This window comes from Solea solea, chromosome 12 (genome assembly GCF_958295425.1).
Source record: "Solea solea chromosome 12, fSolSol10.1, whole genome shotgun sequence".
NCBI classification, from domain to species: domain Eukaryota; kingdom Metazoa; phylum Chordata; class Actinopteri; order Pleuronectiformes; family Soleidae; genus Solea; species Solea solea.
This window is the reverse complement of record NC_081145.1, coordinates 5,431,436-5,451,756: the sequence shown is the minus strand read 5'-3', so window position 1 is coordinate 5,451,756 and position 20,321 is coordinate 5,431,436. Positions and strand designations below refer to the sequence as shown.

Below are 20,321 nucleotides of genomic sequence, written 5' to 3'. Positions count from 1 at the left end.
TTAAAGTGAGTCTGTTTTTCATCCTGAAGGTTGTCTCACACTTTTGGACCCACAGTATTTTTATTCATAATATATATATATATATATATATATATATATATATATATATATATATATATATATATACATACATAATATTTCTATGAACTAGAATATTGTACAATATATAAAATGCATGCCTTACACAGTATATTACATGTAGGAATTGGCTATTTATTGGTTATAAAGTACAGGATACAAGTACATCAATATGTGGAGCACTGTATTGATCTGAACGCTCTATAAACCGGTCAACGGCCCATTTCTTCATGTTATGAATGAGTTTAATGAGGCTGCCATGCTGTTACTTCCTCATTGCGTTGCTTCAAACTCATACTCTTCATACTCATGGGACTTGTGGGTTTAGTCTTTATCTCACTGTTGTGTGAATGAAAGCATAGTTATTGCATCAGTGTTGCGTTCAATTTCTATTTCTTCTTCTTCTGACTGGCCAAGAGTGGGTAGTAGTGGATCTAAGGTCAAGCTGTGCTCAAAGCGCCCTCTGATGGACCAAACAGTAATTACTTTACAAACAGGTTTTTATGGTTCAAGTTTCGATTATTGGATTTGAGATAAAAACTGACAGTCCCGTTCTACACACAGACATTAGGAAATAAGAAAATAAATGTAGGTTTGTTTTGATACTATGTGCATGCTTCACTTTATACAATGTCAAAAGTGTTTGTTCATGCTTTAAACATTGTTTTGCTTACTTTGCCTATAAGTAAACATAATCCTATAAGAAGGTATGTAGAAATGATTCATGTTGTTAACCATAAACCCTAGGGCTGCAGTAATTAATCTGTAATTAATCAGTTACCTAATAAATCATCAACTATTTAGAGTGTTTTTTTTTTTGTTTTGTTTTTTTATCACTAAAACAAGCTTGCAGATAAATATGTCCTGATTTCTTTGCTCCATGTAACACAGAAATCAATCAAACTGAATCATTTTGGTTTGTGGACAAAACAAGACATTTGGCAACATCATCTCAAATGATGATGTTGTGGGTGTTTTGCTAAACACTTATTGACATGTTTTTTTAACATTTTCAGACATTTTATGGAAAAAAAAACTATGAAAACCATGGACAGATTATTAAAATAATCATATGTTGCAGCCATTATGAACTGTAGTGCACTATTTTTGTCATTAAATAACAATAAAAAAGGTAACATCTATTTCAATATGAACTCAACTGTAACTGAAATGGAACGTCTACAACATGAACTATTTTTCCTGGTTAAAAAGTGTCTTTCTTTCATTGTATTGTAGCCTATGCATCTATATACATATCAAATCATCCCTTTTAACGGAGGATAAACATACTCAGTGTGACCATACGCTCGTCTTCAGGAGAAACAATGTGTGATATTGCGGGGCACTGACAGCAGAGCTCACTGTTCAAAAAAAAAAGTTCAAACTTAGTCTTTGTGTCCGTTTGAGGTCTGCGCTCTTTCTCAACTGCTTAGTGTGCACTCTCATCACCCTGATGTCTGATGGTCCCCAGAGCGTCTCCATGACCCACTGCACTGGCTCACTGTGTTTATTGCCTAAGCAGCTGTGACACTTTAGAGCATGTGTGTATTTTATGGGCCAGTTCACATTAGCCTAGTATATATGATCCTCCTGAATGAGCTTTATGTCGGTGAACATTGTAAATAATGTTCATCCATGGTGCGCCGTGCAGTTAGGGCAGCTGTGAAGGACCTGGAGCTATGAAGCCTATGTGGTAATGAGTGTAAATATGGGGCAGTGAAAGTGTCTGACACACATATATACGTCTACACTGCTGCTGTATGGATCACGCATGGATGCACATGGACGTTGAGCGTGCACACAGACCTCGTATGATGCTCTCACTCTGAATGGATGAGGAAGGAAGACCAAAGGAGAATAAAGCTATAGACCACTGGCAGTGCGTAAAACAGCCATGAAGGAGAGGCAGAGGGAGTCGTGTTGTCTCTGTAATTTCTGCTCTGCAGGTTTTTATCAGGTATCACACGATCTTCCTTTAGTGGTGGAGGAGATGAGAGTAAAACAAGGAGCCCTGGTGTAGCTTTAACACTCTTATCGGCCCCTGATTGATGATGCTGTACAAGGTTCTACGTCCAAATGTGACAAGATGTAAAAAGGTGTGTAGTGCAGGGCACAGTTCTGAGTTATTAAAGACTCTAAAGGACCTCAGGTGTTAAAGTAATGGCAGCTCAATGCAAAAGGTCTCGGAGTAATTATTAATAATAGTGTCAGTTTATGATATTACATATTTGAGCTTACTTTTATCAATAATATCATATTCTTTATCACATCTACACCTCCTGTAGAGATTATAACTGAAGGCTGTTTTCTTTGTTTAACGGGTTGGCAAATTGCAATAGATTGTGCAAGTTGATTATTGTTGCTGTTTCTTGCTCTGCTATAGATATTAGATAATATCATTTATTCATTTTTCCCTTTTGTCCTTTTCCAGCTCAGCAGCTTTACCCTGTGTTAGTAAATGTGTGTGTGTTTATTCACGGTCCATTGTCGATAAAACTGACTGATGACAGTTTACCAACTTAACAAATGACCTACAAATTATGATCATCACACTCTAGTATTCCCCACAGTTTAAGAATGTACTTGTGGTGGTGGGTAACACTGCATGTGGCCAGTTTTCCTACAGAGATTCTAACAGTTTAGAGCAGCAGAGTGTAATTACAATTCACAGTCATCCCATAAACACCTATGCAGACTCCCTGTCATGTAGATAATACATTTTACCAATGTTTTCTAAAAGCATCACACGCGTTAGATTGGTAGATGTGAGCTTGGAGTCTGCCCACAGAGAATCTGCCAATTCCCACTCAGTTACTGCTGCACACAAAACTCACACTACTATGTTGCCAAATATGACCTATGATTTATTGACATAATTGTATCTACCTGGAGCCTATGCAAGACATTGCATTGATTACCATTATAGTAGGAACCAACCATAGTAGCGCTAAAAATGGGAATCACGAAACATTAAATTATGACCCGTTTCCACTGTGGTCCCGGCTCGCCTCGTGCTAGTGGAAACGCAACTTAACTGTGCCGAGGCAAGGCGAGTAGAGCCAGTGGAAACACACCATTAGGTAAAGTAAAGTGCCAAACAGTGTGATTTCTTTAGGCCCTGCAAAATGGGCTTATTGTTATTATTGTAGTGGCTTAAGTGACACTAGCTCGACTCATGACATCATAACCAAAGAAAATGTGCGACGTCGTCAGACCGAGTGCCGTCACGAGAGGAGGCACAAGAATCAAACTGAACAATGCTGAACTGTAGATCAGTTTAAAAGACTTAACAATCCTGAAAACATGGATGAATCGCCAACATTTAGCAAAGGAAATGTCTAAAATCTCATCATGTAATAGGAGTCTGGTGTATTTGAAAGCCTGCGATCATGAGCAACGAGCCAAATGCGAACCCTTTTTGGTACAAGCTCAGGTCAGGTGGTTGTGTGATTCTCATCACTACCACCTGGGTTTTCATCACCATCCATTTTTTATTTATTTCTCCTTAGCGCACACTTTCTCCTATGTTCTGTGTGTGCCGCACTCAGTCTGTGCCGCTGCTCGTAAACTGCAGACACGCTTCCGCCTCCACTGAATCACGTGACGTAAAGGCACTTCATATATTGAGAGAGAAGGCAGCGACCAGGCTGCGTTTGGGATGAGAAACTCTCATTGTTTGTCATCTCATCAGCAATCATCATTGTGTAGTTGTGAATCACGATTGCGATTTTTTAACGATTTCTCGTGCAGCCCTACACTGCAGCATTTATATAACTGCAATATGGCTTTAGAAATGTTTGTTATATACATGTTCAAGTCAAGTCTGCAATCATAGTATTGAGTGTATAGAATTACATAAAATAAATGTCGTCTTTCTTTGTACAGTTTCAGCCATTGCTGTCACCATGAGAATCCCCCCCTTTGATCATCATCCTTGCCAGACGTTTGGGATTGTAGTGGCACAGGAGGGTCTGAATGATCTTTCCTTTTTAAAATGAATCAATGGTCCATTCCCTTGTCACCAAAGGGCCAAGTGATTAAGGGCAGTGAAGGACAGGCACGATTTAAGTGACATCCCACACAAAACTGTCCTCAGCCTGCAGCGCTGTGATGACAAGAGCAACAAAAATAAAATGTAGTAGTACTGGCTCCATAAAATTCAACTCCATTGTCACAATTAAATATCACACCAGACCAAACATTCATGTCTGTCAATACAGTGAGAAATTCAAGGTCAGTTGTGGAAAGTAATGAGACTGAAAACGGGCCTCATGTTGTGACAACTGTTTCAAAGTGGTGGACGTATAATTGCTGCCTGAGAGTTTCCTGCCATGTTGCAAATCCTTACTGAATCACTGCTGTAAAGAGACGGCGACTTCTCTTTCACTCTTTCAGAACACATCTCTTTCTCTCTGTGAAGGGAAAACAATTGTATTTCATGACAATTTAAATCGAATTTAAATTTATTTTGTTTACTTTTTGGCCCTCAACACTTGTTGGTATGTTTAGCAGATTTTTCATTTTGTTCCCCATGCTGACTCGATGTGAAAATACTGTAACCTTATTATTTTTAGTGGTTTCCTCTTTCTGTATCTCTTTGTGAAGGTTGGCCTTTCTTCAAGGAGAGGACTGTGGCTCCTGTGATCATGGTGCATTTGTGTGTGTTTCTGAATATGATGGAATTTTACCATGAAATGCACATTATCCTTTGACATTAGTTCAAATGACCTGATTAATAAAAATGAATATAGTCACCAAGTAGGGAGGCTGTAACCAGTGTGGAAGTGTCTTTGGGGGCAACTCTGCCACTTCTCACTTGATTTATGACTTAATTATACTTTTTTTCCCCTGCTTATGTAGTTTATGGTCTCAATGATTACTTCCAGGTCTTCATATAAAGTATGGTACCATTTAGAGCAGGGGTCTCAAACTCAAATGACCTGTGGGCCAATGACTGTCTCGTCTGGTCAGTCGGGGGCCAGTCAAATAAAAAAAAAAAGCCCAACTTTATTGGGAAAAGCAACAGTTGCGGCAAACAATATGAGCTCAAAATTATATATCAATATGCCATATTAATTCCTTTTTTTATATGTACTCTATTGCCTCGTGTGAGCTTCTCCGTCTTTTACTTCTTCTGTCTTTTATCCATTGTTCTGTACAGCACTTTGGTCCACTGTGTTGGTTTTAAAGTGCTTTACAAATAAAGTTGGATTGGATAATTTCAAAATAAGTGCTTGTTTTAATATGGTGCTTGTTTTAATATGGAACAATAAAAAAAACATATTTATGATGCAAAATTAATCTATTAATTTAATAATAAAAACATATAGAAATGTCTCGTTACAACTTGATATTGTTTGGAGGGCCACATGAAATCGATTAGAGGGCCACATGTGGCCCCCGGACCACAACTTTGAGACCACTGATTTAGAGTAAAATAGTTGATAAAGCAAGACACATAGTACTCTCAACCAGAGGTAGACATCCAGTGACGAGCTCCCGTACAGGTTCACCCCCACTTTTCTAAACATGGTTTCTCCTGGTTTCGAAAAGCCAACATGCCCTGGGCCAAAACTCTAACCTCAATGTGCCAAAATGGGAGTTAACAAACTAACGGGTGACGTCATGGAGGGTTGTCATGTGGACTTTGCCTGGTGGAGAGTGAGGTGCTGGCCCAACTGAAGAAGTTCAAGTACCACATGTTCTTGTTCTCTGGTGATGGGAAGATGGAGTGGGAAATCGATGGAAAGCAAAGCTCTTAGTTTAACAGTTGATGTATGTTCCGACCCTCGCCTGTGGTCATTGGCTGTGGGTGGTGTCCAGAAGAATGAGGTCTGCTGCAGAACGGCTGGGCTTCTGTATGTGCTGGGTTCTCTGCAGGTGCTCTAGCTTCCTCCCACATGCAGATGGGTTAAATGGAAACGCTAAATTAACCCTATGTGTGACAGTGAGTGGTTGTTCGTCTCTATATGTTAGTCCTGCAATGGACTAGTGACCTTTTCAGGGTGTACCCTGCCTTCCCCCCCTGTGTGAGCTGGGACTAGCTCCTGCTAACCAACGACCCTCATGTGGAGAATAAAACAGAAGACAATGAGTGAGTGAATCAGTTAAAGTGGGTCAGAAATCTAGTCAGGGTGCTTCTTGGACAACTCAGATTGTCCAGTGTCTTCTGAGCATGTCCAAATAGGAGCCCAGAAGACTCCATGGAAGACCCAAAACTTGCTAGAGGGATCATATATCTCGTCTGGCCTGAGAATCCCTCAGTATGAGATGGAAAGTGTGGCCAAGGATAAGGACGTTTGTAAAATCCTGCTAAGCATGCTGTCTTTGTGACACAGTCCTGGATAAGTAAAAGAAAATGATGATGATGATGATGAAACTGCAGGTTTTTATCAGGCATCATCAGACAATCTTTTTTAGTGGTAGAGGAGATGAGGGCCTCACGTAAAACAAGGACATTTTTTCCTCTGGAGTGGTTTTAACACACTTTTCTGGCACTGTTTGATGATGCTGTACAAGGTGCTACATCCAAATGTGACAAGATGTATTAGGTGGAAAGTGTGCCCAAGGATAGAGACGTCTAGAAAATCCTGCTAAGCATGCTGCCTTTGCGGCACAGCCCTGGAGAAGCAAAAGAAAATGATGATGATGATGATGAAGATGACACTGATTTTATACGATTACAAATAATGAAAAAGTGATGAATACCGACATCATTTGATAGTTGCTATAATAACAAACATATTTCAGTGCATTGGAGAGAAGAGGAATGAATGAAACAGGTGGTACGGTGAAGATGCAAGGAGTAGATGTAGAGAAAGTGGATGAGATTAAATACCTGGTTGACAACCAAAGCAATGGACAGTGCACGAGAGAGTCCAGACCAGGATGCACAGGATTAGGAATGAGCATATGCTAGGGACAGCTCAGGTTGAATAGTTTGGAGGTAAAGTGAAAGAGTCAAGGTTGATATGGTTTGGTCACATGCAGAGGAGGGATAGTGATGATTATATTGGACACATGATGTTGAAGATGGAGCTGCCAGGCAGGAGGAAAAGAGGAAGAACACAGAGAAGGTTCATGGATGTTGTGAAGGAGAACATGATGACAGCTGGTGTAGCAGAAGAGGACAAGATGGAGGGAGATGATCTGCTGTGGCGACCCCTAAAGTTAGAAGCCAAACAAATGAGATGATTATCTGTCAGTGGTGATAAGGTCTTATATGTGTATATGCAGGATCTTTAAAACTGGCAATAAAAAAATGGTTTTGCACTTCACATAATGAGGCGCACATAATGTGCTGTGACTGCACAAGCCTCTCGTTTTTTGAACAATAATTGTGCTGTTATCAGGAAACAGTGATTTACAGCATGGTTTCAGCATCCATTCATCAGCTCCCTCAAAAATCCGCTCAATCACAGCTTCTCAACCATTTACCCATTAGTGTGATTGACCGGCGGTTGTGTGCTAGTGGACTATAACAGCAGTTCAGTCAGTGGGTTCAGACTGAGCTGCACTTCTTTTACAAACAGGGCTGAATGCCAGGGAAGCTCCATGGATGCATCAATGTGTTCATCATTCTATCTTGTCTCGGAAATGTTTCAAGTCTAACAAAACAGTTGTTTTTAAGAATTAATTGAGCTCAAAGGACCACATTTCAGGACCTTGTGAGTGCTTTATTTTGTTATTAATTGCTAGATTGAACCCTTTTGTTATTCTATTAAGTTTTTCATATATCTGGCAGAAATTAATTTATGTTTTGATTGACTTTGTGCTTGGTAAACCAGTTTAACTTCTCCTCAGTCGGGATTGGTATTTCAAGCAAAAGTGTTATTTGACAATCACTGGGGATTATCCAACAAATATTTGCTGTATTTGATTCAGTGGTTTTTAATGGGAGCAGTATTTTCTGCTGTTTGCATGATGTCATTGTAAGATTGACAAAGTTATTTTTCTTTCAAGAGCGAATTCCACATTCAGGCCACATTGTTTTTATGTATGACATCACATGAGAGACAGTGCAGTCACATCTATATTTAAAATGCATACATTTGTATTTAATGAACTGTAGAGTAGCTCGGGAATCACTGCCAGGCCATTCTGCATGACCGTGTCTATAAATGGCAATGGCATTGCAAAAGACTGACCTATCTACTGTTTAATGGTTGCCACTAAAATTGATATGTAATCAGTGCACAGATGGTTGTAATAAAATGATCCGCGTGCACTGTATCTCTCTGTACCGGCTAAAGGCTTCTGCTGCAAAAAATTTCAAGCTGGGAACATGACAGGGAGTTTTTGATTAAGTCAGGAAGAAAGAGAATTGCAGTATCTAAAGGAGGAGACATAAAAGTGTTGCACATGTGAACATTTGGGGAAGTTCTAGGAAGATTTCTACTGTGAAATGTCTCTATGTCTCCCACTATATATGCTTAAAGTACTGGTAATCACTAAATCCACGTCTGTTGACGTTAACATGACGTGAAGGTTCAGTGTGAAAGAATTAATGGTGACACAGAGCTGGACGGTCTTGTACTATATAAGTCACATTTAAGTATATGATATTTACTGTAATTTTCTGATATAACATGGACATAAGTTTGAGTTTGAATGGGGCAATGATAGAGCAAGGTTGAGGGTTTGACTCCCAGCTCCGTTAATCTACATACTGATCTGTCCTTGGGCAAGAGAGACCATTTTACCAATTCTTCTTCTTCTTGTGATTTTATTTGTTAGTAACAAGTAACACAGATATAAGGGAAATGTATATATATATACATCTATATACATTTATATACACACACACATATATATGTATATAGGAAATGTAGTGGACTAAATGTAAAAGTTGCTAGATATATAATCAACAAAGTAATGTACAGATAGATGCATGTTGTACTTTGCCCAAGCATGTCATACACAAAGCAATTCAAATGTATACAAACATACTTATGGGTGGGTAGTTACACAATGGACTGTTACACAGAGAATTCAGTAGAAACACTTTGAAGAGATGATGATTACACACTGATAATCTGCAAAATAATTATCAGCAAATGCTGTTTAAATAATCTACTTTAAGTAATTTATTATTCCAGTTACTGTATTCATTTTTTTAACTTTTTTGCCCGACAAAAAAGATAATAAATAAATAAATAAATAACTACTGTACTGCAAACTAGGAATGTGCATGGATATTTGATTATTCTATTATTCCTTTGATTAAAGAAAGGTTTATTCAATGATTGCATGGATTACTAAAATATTCCTTCTACTCACACAAGCTGGCAGCAGCAGCAAGCATTTAGTTAGTGAACTGCATCTGTGTTAATGTTTTTATGAGTGCATCTTTAAGCCACTCCTCTACATTAAACATATTGTGGACCCCACAGAAGTCATGCAGTTTGAATTTGAATGCGTCTCATTGGTTCCTCTTAGTGCAGCATGCTGTTGACCCTGCATCACTATCACTAGCTCTCATGCACTACAGTTTGTAATTTAAAGTGTGTCATGTAGGATGTTGTTTTTCCTTCCCTTTAAAGAGGGTGTTGAAGTTAGTTTGAAGAAAGCGCATGCTACTGGATTTAAAGAGTCAATGTTTTGGAATAGCCGACTTGAAACTTACTTCAAAGTATCATCAGTACTCTCACATACTTAGTTGAATGACTTGTTTTTAATAAACTGTCAGATGGAGGCAGAGAGATAATCTATTTCTGTGTGCGGCAGTGTGATGTGGGATGTGTGTGTGTGTGTGTGTGTAATACCATTTTCGGTTGAAATGCCCATCCCTACTGCAAACTGTCTTATACGCTTAAGCTCTCATCTAACTTATTTACACATGTTTTTTGGGGCTACATCAGTCTGCAACGCCTGACTCTGCTTATAACAACAAAGTAAAGTTCGCTGTCTGTGGGTGTTTTTGTACCTTTCCTCCTCATACCACTCATTGGCTCAGTGAGTTATTTACCTGCTCTGTTCATGTTTCTACAGTGCATAACTATCCCTCTCTTAGAGCAGCAGTTATGTTATGTGAGTGAGTATCATTACTTTATATTACCGTTGTAAAAATGTACAAATGTTAATTGGATGGTAAGCTGCTCGAGAAATAAAGGAAAGGGGAAATGATCAAATTATAATCATCATCTCTTTGAGCAGTTTGACATGCACAGAAACTCCAGTGTAAAGCAAAATGCAAATGCTAATATTGCAAATTGTGCCCCAACTGAATGACATAACTGTTTCAAAATGAGATGTTTAAAGCAAGGTGCTATGATTTTATTATTTTATTTTTATTGATTATTTACTTTCACAGATTTTGTGATATACACTATATGGACAAAGATATTTGTACGCCTGACCATTACACCAACATGGACTGTAATGATGTATTTAAATACATATACAGTACTTTTATATGGAGTTGTTTCCTCCTTTTGTAGCTATAACAGCTTCCAAACCTCTCAATTTGTGTTCATTCATTCTGTTCAGCATTTATGAGGTCAGGCACTGATGTTGAACATACACCAAAGTTATTATTTACTCCACACAACAGAAGTGGTAATAAGTTGTGATTAGCTCGATGCTAACATAATATGGAGAATCCCATTGACGGGCTAGTGCATTAGCATCGGTGCGCTATTAACTTTACACACAAACGATACAGACAGTGCAACAGCCAAAAAAAAAACTGAGACCGTCTTAAAGGGGCAGCACAGTCGGGCTGCTTTTGGTTCGGGTTTAAAGACCTGCGGGCCGTGTCGGGTCAGGTTGTAATTTTCAGGCCTGTTTAGAACTCTAATCCCAAAGGTGCAGGATGGGGTTGAGGTCAGGGCTCTGTGCGACCCAGTCGAGTTCTCCCACAGCAGACTCATCAAACCATGTCTTTATAGTCCTTGCTTTGTGCGCTGGGACACAGTCATGTTGGAATAGAAAAGGTTTGTCCAAAATGTCTTGGTATGCTGAAGTGTTAAGAAGGTCCTTCTAGGACATAACGGGCCGAGACCAAAGCCTGATTAAAACACCTGAATTTGATACTTAACAGGTGTGACCAAATACTTTTGTCCATAAAGTGTATGTGAAAATTCTTATTCTTATTTGAAAGCTGCAGTGTGTAACTGATATATGGTAATGTTCCACTATGTTTTACATCTATTAACACAGTGAATATTCAACTGAACCGTTACCTTAAAAAATGGGAATGGAAATGACAATGTCCATCAGTAAACAAGCAATTGGATATTTTCCCTAAGCAGTATTGAATCATTTATCGTTCCGTGTTTGTGTGTGTGCAGATAAATCATAACAAAGCCATTTTATCACTCCCCTAAGAGGAATAAAACCCATATCAGATCTAAGTGATCACTGGAAACTCATCCCTGAGCATCTTCAAGGTTTTATCCAAGGCATTGTATAGAACACACACACACAGCTATTCTACTTAGGACACTGCATTCATTTGGACAGCCTAAAAAAGCACTATCCCTGACCTTAACTATAACCAGTTAATACCTAACTCTAACCTTAAACCAACCACAATTCAAACTTTTAGCCCTTAACTTAACCAGAGCCTCAAAAATTAGGTTCTGCCTCATTAGAGCCTGGTTTTGGTCTTGATGAGGACTACTGGTCCTGACAAGGCTAGTTTTTATGCGCGAGAAGGTCCTAAAGAGTTAATAAGTACACACACACACACACGTTGGAAAAGCACAACCTCAGTGCTCTTCCCACTCGTGTACATTGGCTGCCAGCGCTGTCTTTGTATCCCATCACCATAACAACTGCCTCACTGAGCATCTGAAAAAAGGAAAACGCCAAAGTGAATTCCTCATTCCTCTCACTCCGTCTGACTTGGAGATGGTGAGAATGGCGGTCGGCAGCTTCTCGCAGCATGTCCCTGTGTGTGTGTGTGTGTGTGTGTGAGAACATGAAGCAGGCGAGTAGAGGCAGGACTGCTGCAGATGTCTCAGTGTGAGGAGAAGTAGCATGTGTGATGTGACATTTGGAAAGGTGTAGAGTGACTTTTTAGGACGAGGGACTTACAGCAGATGATGTCACATATGGTGAGTGGAAAGAAGAAAAACGGCTGCTGTATTCTGTTCTTGCTCCTGAATGCATGTGTGTATATACATTTAAGTTGCTTATATAAGAGCCCTGTGCAAAGCAATTAAACGCAGGTAAAATACAATGACGTTTTATTCTCTTTTGCCTTCATATTTGTATGTGTTTCTGGAGGTTTTTGAACATGTGGATGTTATGTAACATCTCAGGCTCTGAGACCTTGAGTGAGCCTTCTAATGAAAGTTCTCCATTACGATCATTAGGGAGCGTGCAATTACACACTCAAGATACACTGGCGGCTGCACTTCATGTTTCCATTGATCATACTGTATGTTTAAATAAATAAGTGCTACAGTACATAGTTATTTGATTGCCTAAAATGTTTTCTCAAATAGTCTTTAATAGATTTCTCTGATTTCAGGCTTTAGTGAATCACTCCCCACACATTGCCTTTTATTAATATTAGCACGTGCTCTTACTGCAGCTTGATTTAATTGTTTTTAATTCAAATCAATCAAACGTCATAAAGGAAATTATATTATATATATATATGTGTGTGTGTGTGTGTGTGCACGGGTTTCCCCTCATTATTTATAGGTATGATTTTGCATGTTACAGAGTCTCATATTCACCTTACTAGTGATGGCTCCATACAGCTTTTTACTTATCCAATACTGATTTTGTGTATCTACCAATTCGATGATCATTATCAACTGTGATACAAATATTCTGCTTCTATGAAGAAGAAATCAACAGCCCAAGTGTTTAAAGCCTCTAAGCCTTTAGGTTAAATATAGGGGCTTGGGATTGTATCAGATTATTTACAATCCCAAATTTACCAGTTTTATTTTCTGATAATGTGCAGATATGTCGTGATTTACTAGTTTCATTGACACCAATACTGAGTATTTTATTTGCTCATCCCAACACATTAGAGCAAAAAAAGAGAAAACTAAATGTTGTGCTGCATGTGATGGTGATTGGCACAGTTTATCTTTCAGTTTAGGTTTGACAGATTGCAATAGCGTTTTTGCACTGACACTGATAAATGTAGCTGCATTTGTCACATCTGCAAAGCCACTGCTATTCCCCACTTGCATAGCAAGGTCTAAAAGCTGTCTTTTTAAATTCTTCAATCATGTAAAAGTGGCTTTACTTTACAGCACTTTCTCTGTCTTTTTCGGTTCATCCTGTAATAGCTTATATATCTATGTACGGCCTATGGTCCATTTACTTGGCACGATGGAACAAAAATAAAACCCTCACACACACAGAAGAGGGAGACACTTTAAGCTTTCATCTGTGAACTGCATTATTAAACATTGCCATCCACATAAGTCCCCATCACCCAATCACTGTTGCCTCTTCTTCTCTCTCCCTCATCTCCCTTTTCCCTTCCCTCCATCAGGCAAACCTGAAGAAGTTCATGGAGTATGTGCAGCAGAGGAGCAATGAAAAGGTTTCAAGGTTCCTGGAAAAGGGCCTGGACCCCAACTTCCATGATCCAGACACAGGAGGTGAGGAAGCCTTTATTAAGAAATATCCCACACTCTGTTCTTGTTAATTTCACTTTTCTCGAGTGCTTTCTTTCTCACTTCGTCTCAACAATTAAAAGACCATGTGTGCATTTTCTGAAATAAGCCCTCTGCATGCTGGGTAAAGCTGGATTACTCTCTTTGCTCATCTCTTAATGTTTATGCAATTGTTTGTCCAGCCATAACGGAGATTTCCCTGTTGGCTGACCTGTAAGCTGATAAAGGAGCTTTGAAGCAGGAGAAACATTACAGTGGGTTGGTTTAACAGCAACAGAAATCAGCCACTTAGACACACCAGAGGATGGCAATCATAACAACTGAGGCAGTCTGTGCAAGTCACTGCAAAAGTAAACCCATGGATTTATAAACTGTACTGGGCAATTTTGTCTTCAAACATCGGCAGCTTCATCTGGGAGAAGATCATTCCAGGAAGAATAATCAATAACATCATCGCAAACACGCTGCGTTTTTTTTACTGGCTTACACATCCTTGAACTTTACAGAATGTCCATTAACGCTGGCAGCACAGCTGGAGGGATGTGCCGAGCTCATCAAGGTGCTCAAGAGTGGAGGGGCTCATCTGGACTTCAGAACAAAAGATGGCATCACTGCCCTACACAAGGCTGTGCGCAGCAAGAACCATACGGCACTGATCGTGAGTATCACACACACACAACCGGGGCAGAACGCTGACTCATCTCTTTTATTCCCTTTGCGACACCAATTGCCTGCCTACAATGGAGAGTTTGCAGGCAGCCAATCTCAGGCAGAGGGTGCTTGAACAGTGGAGTACAGAGGGTGTTTGAGCAATTACTGAATATGTGAGGCTTAATATGCCCCGTGTGAATGGACCGTCATATCCGCTGAATGGCCTTGTATGTGTCCAGGGTGCAGAGGCCTGTGACCTAAATGAAAGGGTTTACATGAGACATGCTAATTGGTTTCATTATGAGCCAGAAGTGTTGCAAATTCAAGAAGTGTTGAACTGGAATTGGCCATTTCCTCTGAGTCATTGTTCTCAACTAAATATCCAGTGCCACTGGACCATGTAACATACAGCAGTGATGTTGATTAACACATTTTTCTGTCATTGAATTGATCACGGCCACACTGTTGTTGTAGTGGAGTTTGCATGTTCTCCCCATGTGTGCGTGGGTTTTCTCCGTATTCTCCGGCTTCCTCCGACTGTCTAAAAACATGCAATATGGATATAAGGTAAAATTTGACATTCTAAATTGACCGTAGGTGTGAGAGAGATGTGGCCCTGTGGTGAACTGTCTATGTCAGCTGAGACTGGCACAGCGCGCCCCCGCAGTCCTCATGTGGAGGATAAAGCGGTAGAAAATGGATGAATTGATCAGTACCACGGTCTAAATGATCATTTCATCTCGTAATTAATCACATCATTATCTGTCATAATGCGCAATTAATCATCCTTTCATGTAAATAATGAAGTCTGTCATGTTCGATCACAGAATGAACACAAAGGATATAACTTTAGAAATGATTGTGCAATAGCATCTTTGACCTTAAACATAATATATGGAACTTATATGCATTAAAAGCATTAAAATTAGTGACTTCTATTGGTGAGCCTATAGACTGCACCACCTGAACTATGGTGGCCTTCACATACCAGAGTGTAGTTTTTGCTTCACATTGAAAAATGCACATGGTGGTGCAAGATGATGGCCTCCATAAAGCAAGGCCTCTGACTGAAGTATGTTCAGTATAAAATACAAATACACAGTCCTTTTTAATTATATAGTGATGTGATGCACTCATATATGGAACATATATTCAGTTTCTGAAATGTTAAACACTTGACCTTTATCAGAAAAACCAAGCCTGTGCCAAATTAAAGAGCCATCAAGGCCATTAAAAGTAAATAGAAGAACATGTCTTGTGTGTACTCATGTATAATTATGGAGCCACTCTGTTTTACTCACAGTTTCCACTCTTCCATTGTCTTCTTCCGTACTCTGTCTTCTTCATATAACGTGTGATGCAACATTTACTCTCCTGATTTTATTTGAATGATTTCTCCCAGTCCATCATCTCCTACAGCAGTTCCTATCTATTCAGTCAACCATCTTATCCACCTCAGTCCATCTTTCTCTACATTTTGTCCACCATTTTCAGCTGTCCATTTAGCCAAATGAATCATTAGTTTCTCGTTGTCCACCCATGACTAATGCAGTCCTGTGTCATGACAGGCTGTAGCAGACTGTAGAGAAAATTGTTCATGAATGATCTTTGACTCTGGAGTTGTCGTGTCCACAGGAAGTAAAAAAAACAAAAACACAACTACATTAATTGCATAAATGTTTGTAGAACACATTAAGTATTTGTAATAATGTTTATTTTGACATCACTAGTTCACTAGATGGATTTATTTGTTTATACCGAGTGTTAAGATCAGCTTTTGTATATAAAGCCCATTTTCCACTAGCGTGGTGCGGTTATTTTGCATTTCCTTTAGCTATAGTACCTGGTACCTGGTTCTTTTGTTAGTACCTGCTCTGGCGAGGTTCCAAGCGAGCTGAGGTGATCCTAGGTGTTGACGTCGCCAGACTGCCGACCACTGATTGGTCAGAGTGCCTTCACAGGAAGAGGCATGAGTCTGACACAAGAATCAAAGCAAACAATGTCAAACTGTAGATCAGTTAAAAAGACTTAACAATCCTGAAAACGTGGGTTAATATCCAACAATTCCCAAGAAAAAGTACTGAACAAATCTTTTTAATGAACTGATTCTAATGATTCAGTTACACTGAAAACAACTGTGTGTCGTGTGTAAAACCCAGTCACAGCAGTTTCATGCAGCCGTGCAGTGATGACTCCGCCCACATTGAGGAGGTACTATATTGTAATGGAAACACAACCGAGGCGAGGCGAGCTGGGACCATGTAGTGGAGACACTGCATTATATTGGAATATTGTACATTCCCCAATACTGATGCAACATGATGATAACTGGAGTGTGTGGAGACCTCTAAGCGTAATCCTTCCCTTCTTTTTTCCCCCTGTAGACACTGTTAGACTTGGGTGCATCACCTGACTACAAAGACAGTCGGGGGTTGACTCCTCTCTATCACAGCTCAATGGTTGGAGGAGATCCGTACTGCTGCGAGCTGCTGCTGCACGACCATGCCCAGGTCGGCTGTGTGGATGAGAATGGCTGGCAGGAGATACACCAGGTAACACACACACACACACACACACAAACAAAGATAAAATAATGGTGTGTTGTGTACAGAATACAAATGCTATTGCAGGATGACTGGTCTCAACTGGTGTATTTTTTACAGAGGAAATTTGGGGAACTGTGAAAATTTAACATCATCTAAGACTTTTTAATTTTAAATGAAACAACTATATATATATATATATACATATATATGTATACAAAAGAATATGTATATTCTTTTGTTGTAGTTTTTCAGATGTTAGCTGCTCAAATACATTCACTCTTTGGAAAAACCTTTACGAATTAGATTACATTTAATCCGATCAGATTAGGGTTAGATTCAGTTTGACTTGATTGATCCTTGATTGAGGGGAATTCACTTGTTACAGCAACAAAAAGGTCAGGGTTGAAAATAGACTGAGAAATAAATAGTATAGATAAAAAAAATAAAATAAATAAATGTAAAAATACAAATGTAAAAAAAATATTGGTAGAATAAGCAATACAATAAGATATATTCAAAATATTCTTTTGAAATATTGACATTATTCATAAATATACTCTGTAATAATGACCTCCCACACCTACTCGTAAACTCACCACTTATTATTATGAAGTTACCGTGAAAACTGGCCTGTGGCCTCTTCTTATTTGTAAGCATAGAACGTGTGTTGTTTTGTCAGCAGTTGACGTAAACAAATAACAATATTTTTATTATAATAACAAACATCACATTACATTACATTATGTATTCATTATTAAATGTGACACATTCCACACTTTTTATTTCTCTCTGTTATAAATATGTTGTGTCATTCCATATCAAAACAAAGACTTTTACTTTGAAATGCTGCGAAATATCATCCTAAATACTGTGTATTTAATGTGTATGTACTGTGTGATGTGATATGATAAAATATCGTAATTTTTTTTTCTCCTGACCAGACTAGTAGTGTGTTGGTCATTTGAGTTTGAGGCCCCTGCTGTAAAGCATACATAAGTTATTGTGTAATGAATGTGTAATGAAGCGCAAACACAGTACATTATGTGCATTTTATATACATTCAGCCTCCAGGCATGCTCTACTCTGCAAACCTAATGGTGGATCGTGGCTCCATGCTGTTATTGCTATATTTTATATCCGAGTATTGACAGAAAAACTCAAGGTCTAAATGTTCTCGTAGAGTAAAGAGACGATGTTTTCTAAACAGAAAGAGACTCGAGTTCCTCTGTGCTTATTCATATTTAGTGTCAGCAAAGCGCAGAGGAAATGTTGACTGTTTGTTGATTATCTGTAGCGAGAGGAAGATAATCCACTTCATTATAATGTGTGTAAGGTGTACGAGTGAAACAATCAAATATGTTGTAGTTCACTTCAAACGTGTTGACTCTTCTCTGGAAGAAAAAAACATCATGATGATAATGATGATGTGAGGGCTGGATGATATATCTGAAAAACCCTGCACAGTGTTATATTTTCATCGTTTGCACACATTATCTTATCATGAAACAAATGCATACCCTTTTCCTCCCTATCAGATGTCCCTATGGACACATATTACTCAAAGTAAATAGTAGTAAAGCACCTGATGTCATTTTTGAATTGATGAATAAATCATTTCCAGAGTTGTTTTGAAAATGTGTTAAAACTTCATTTTATGCATGTTTTTTTTAATCATTTTTAACTAAATGTTGCATAAACATTTGGGAAGATTCTGCAGAATCACTGTGCTAGTTTATCTGTCGGCACTATAAATATGAAAACAAATTAAAAGTACGCTGCGTTGTGCTGGACAATAATTCCACTCTGCCCCTTCATTTGGATTAGATTTTTCCCTTATGAAAATCACTGTTAGCCTCTTTTAGCTTTTGTCAAGGTCTCGCTGTTATTAGTGTGAGGTAAAGCTTCTGTAAAGCTTCTGTCACCACATGTAATCCCAGGTGTGTTGGAGCAGTCTAACACACTTGCTCTTTTTTTGCGGGTCACCAAATACATTTGCAGAAAAAAAAAAATTCAGCCATTTAAAATGTAGTTATTTGTTCAGTATTTTGAACAACGTGCATAGAATGTTGTGATCCATCTATCAAACATGCAGATTATCTCATGGAACGTCTGGTAAATTTAGAAATGACAGTGAATGACGTCAGATATTCAGAACGTAATCAGTCTGTTTGTTGGTTTCTACCTTCAGGACAGTTTGATTAAATTTAAATTTAGATTATCTCTCGTCCGCTATGTTTATGAATCAAACGTTTCCAGCTTTTTATATTGCAATTAGGGGCGCATTTTATGGTAATGATGGAAATCAAACAAATGGACCCCTCCTCATAACCAGGAAGCTTTCATTAGTCTGAAACAATCAAACTGATGGACATCAAGTACTCTGTAATCAGAATTAAAAAAAAGAACTAACTGCCAGGATGTAGCTTAGCCGGCCTCTAGCTCCTGGCCTTGGGCCAAATTGAGGCCATAGTTTGGCTGGGAAAGAGATTCCGCTCCGTACGGTGCTTGTCTCGTGCCAATTAAAGGTGTACCAGGACAAGAAAAAGGAGAGGTCTATGCTTCTGTTGCCAGTAGACCATGTGTAGTCCTGTACGGGATAAATTGATGCTGCAGACAAGAAATCAGCAGCGACATAATGCCATAACACCCTGGTCATCATGGAACATGCACAAGACACACTCAATGACAAGAACACAAATAAAGGCCAATAAGGAGACTATCAGGGACTATAAAAACATCACAGGCTCGGCATGTATCTTTCACACCCGGCGCAAAGTGCAGCACGAGTGACATTGCTCGTTTCCAACCGACGCAGTTGTCATTTTCATGATTGAGGATTGATGGACACTTAGTCATAAACGTTTGAGAGTTTGAATATGAAGAATCAACCTTTAAGAGGAAGAAAAATGAAATAATAAAAGAATGAGAATGAGGCCCAATAATTGGTGTCTGGTGTCTTGTCTTTGGGCCCTTTAGCACAGTGGTGCAATAACTGTGTTCTCATTATCACACACTGCCTCTCTCCTCCATCCTGCTTTCCCTAAAGATTGTTCAGGTGTTACCATAGTAGCAATTAAGTCATTAACAGAGGGAGAGAGAACAATGAGTCTCAATGTGTGGACGCAGGAAAGGCTTTGAACGGAAAGACTGAGAGTTCATAGATGAATCGGATTACGCCTCTTTATGTATACATTTAGGATAATTGTCGGTAAATGAATGAGTACTGTATCCTCACAGATACAGATTTATTTTGCCTTTTTACCTTCTCACCTCTTGTTTTTGTCTTTGTCCTCTTCCTCATCCTTAGTATTCCACTTGCACACTCAACTGCGTACAATAGAATACATTGTGTGAGGTCTGATAACCAACACCAAACCAGTCTTAGTGCTGTCACACAGTCTTAGTGAGACAGAATACACGAGGTAGAGAACAATTGTTGCAGAGGCTCGCTCCATTT

The 20,321-nt window shown here is 38.9% G+C and overlaps 1 protein-coding gene across 11 annotated transcripts in view; it reads left to right on the top strand.

Moving 5' to 3' along the window:
• shank3a (SH3 and multiple ankyrin repeat domains 3a) overlaps window positions 1-20,321 on the top strand; it is a 206,439-nt gene that overhangs the window by 86,430 nt on the left and 99,688 nt on the right. For 10 of the 11 annotated variants that reach the window (XR_009241848.1, XR_009241847.1, XR_009241846.1 and 7 more), the window contains 3 exons: window positions 13,544-13,652; window positions 14,174-14,325; window positions 16,703-16,870. Coding sequence is in view for 8 of the 11 variants with exons in the window: in XM_058645436.1 (XP_058501419.1) it covers window positions 13,544-13,652; window positions 14,174-14,325; window positions 16,703-16,870 (429 nt within the window). In the remaining 3 variants the exon portion in view is untranslated. Of the gene's footprint in view, window positions 1-12,059; window positions 12,138-13,543; window positions 13,653-14,173; window positions 14,326-16,702; window positions 16,871-20,321 lie in introns of those variants that run through there. The other variant, XM_058645443.1, reaches the window with a different exon arrangement.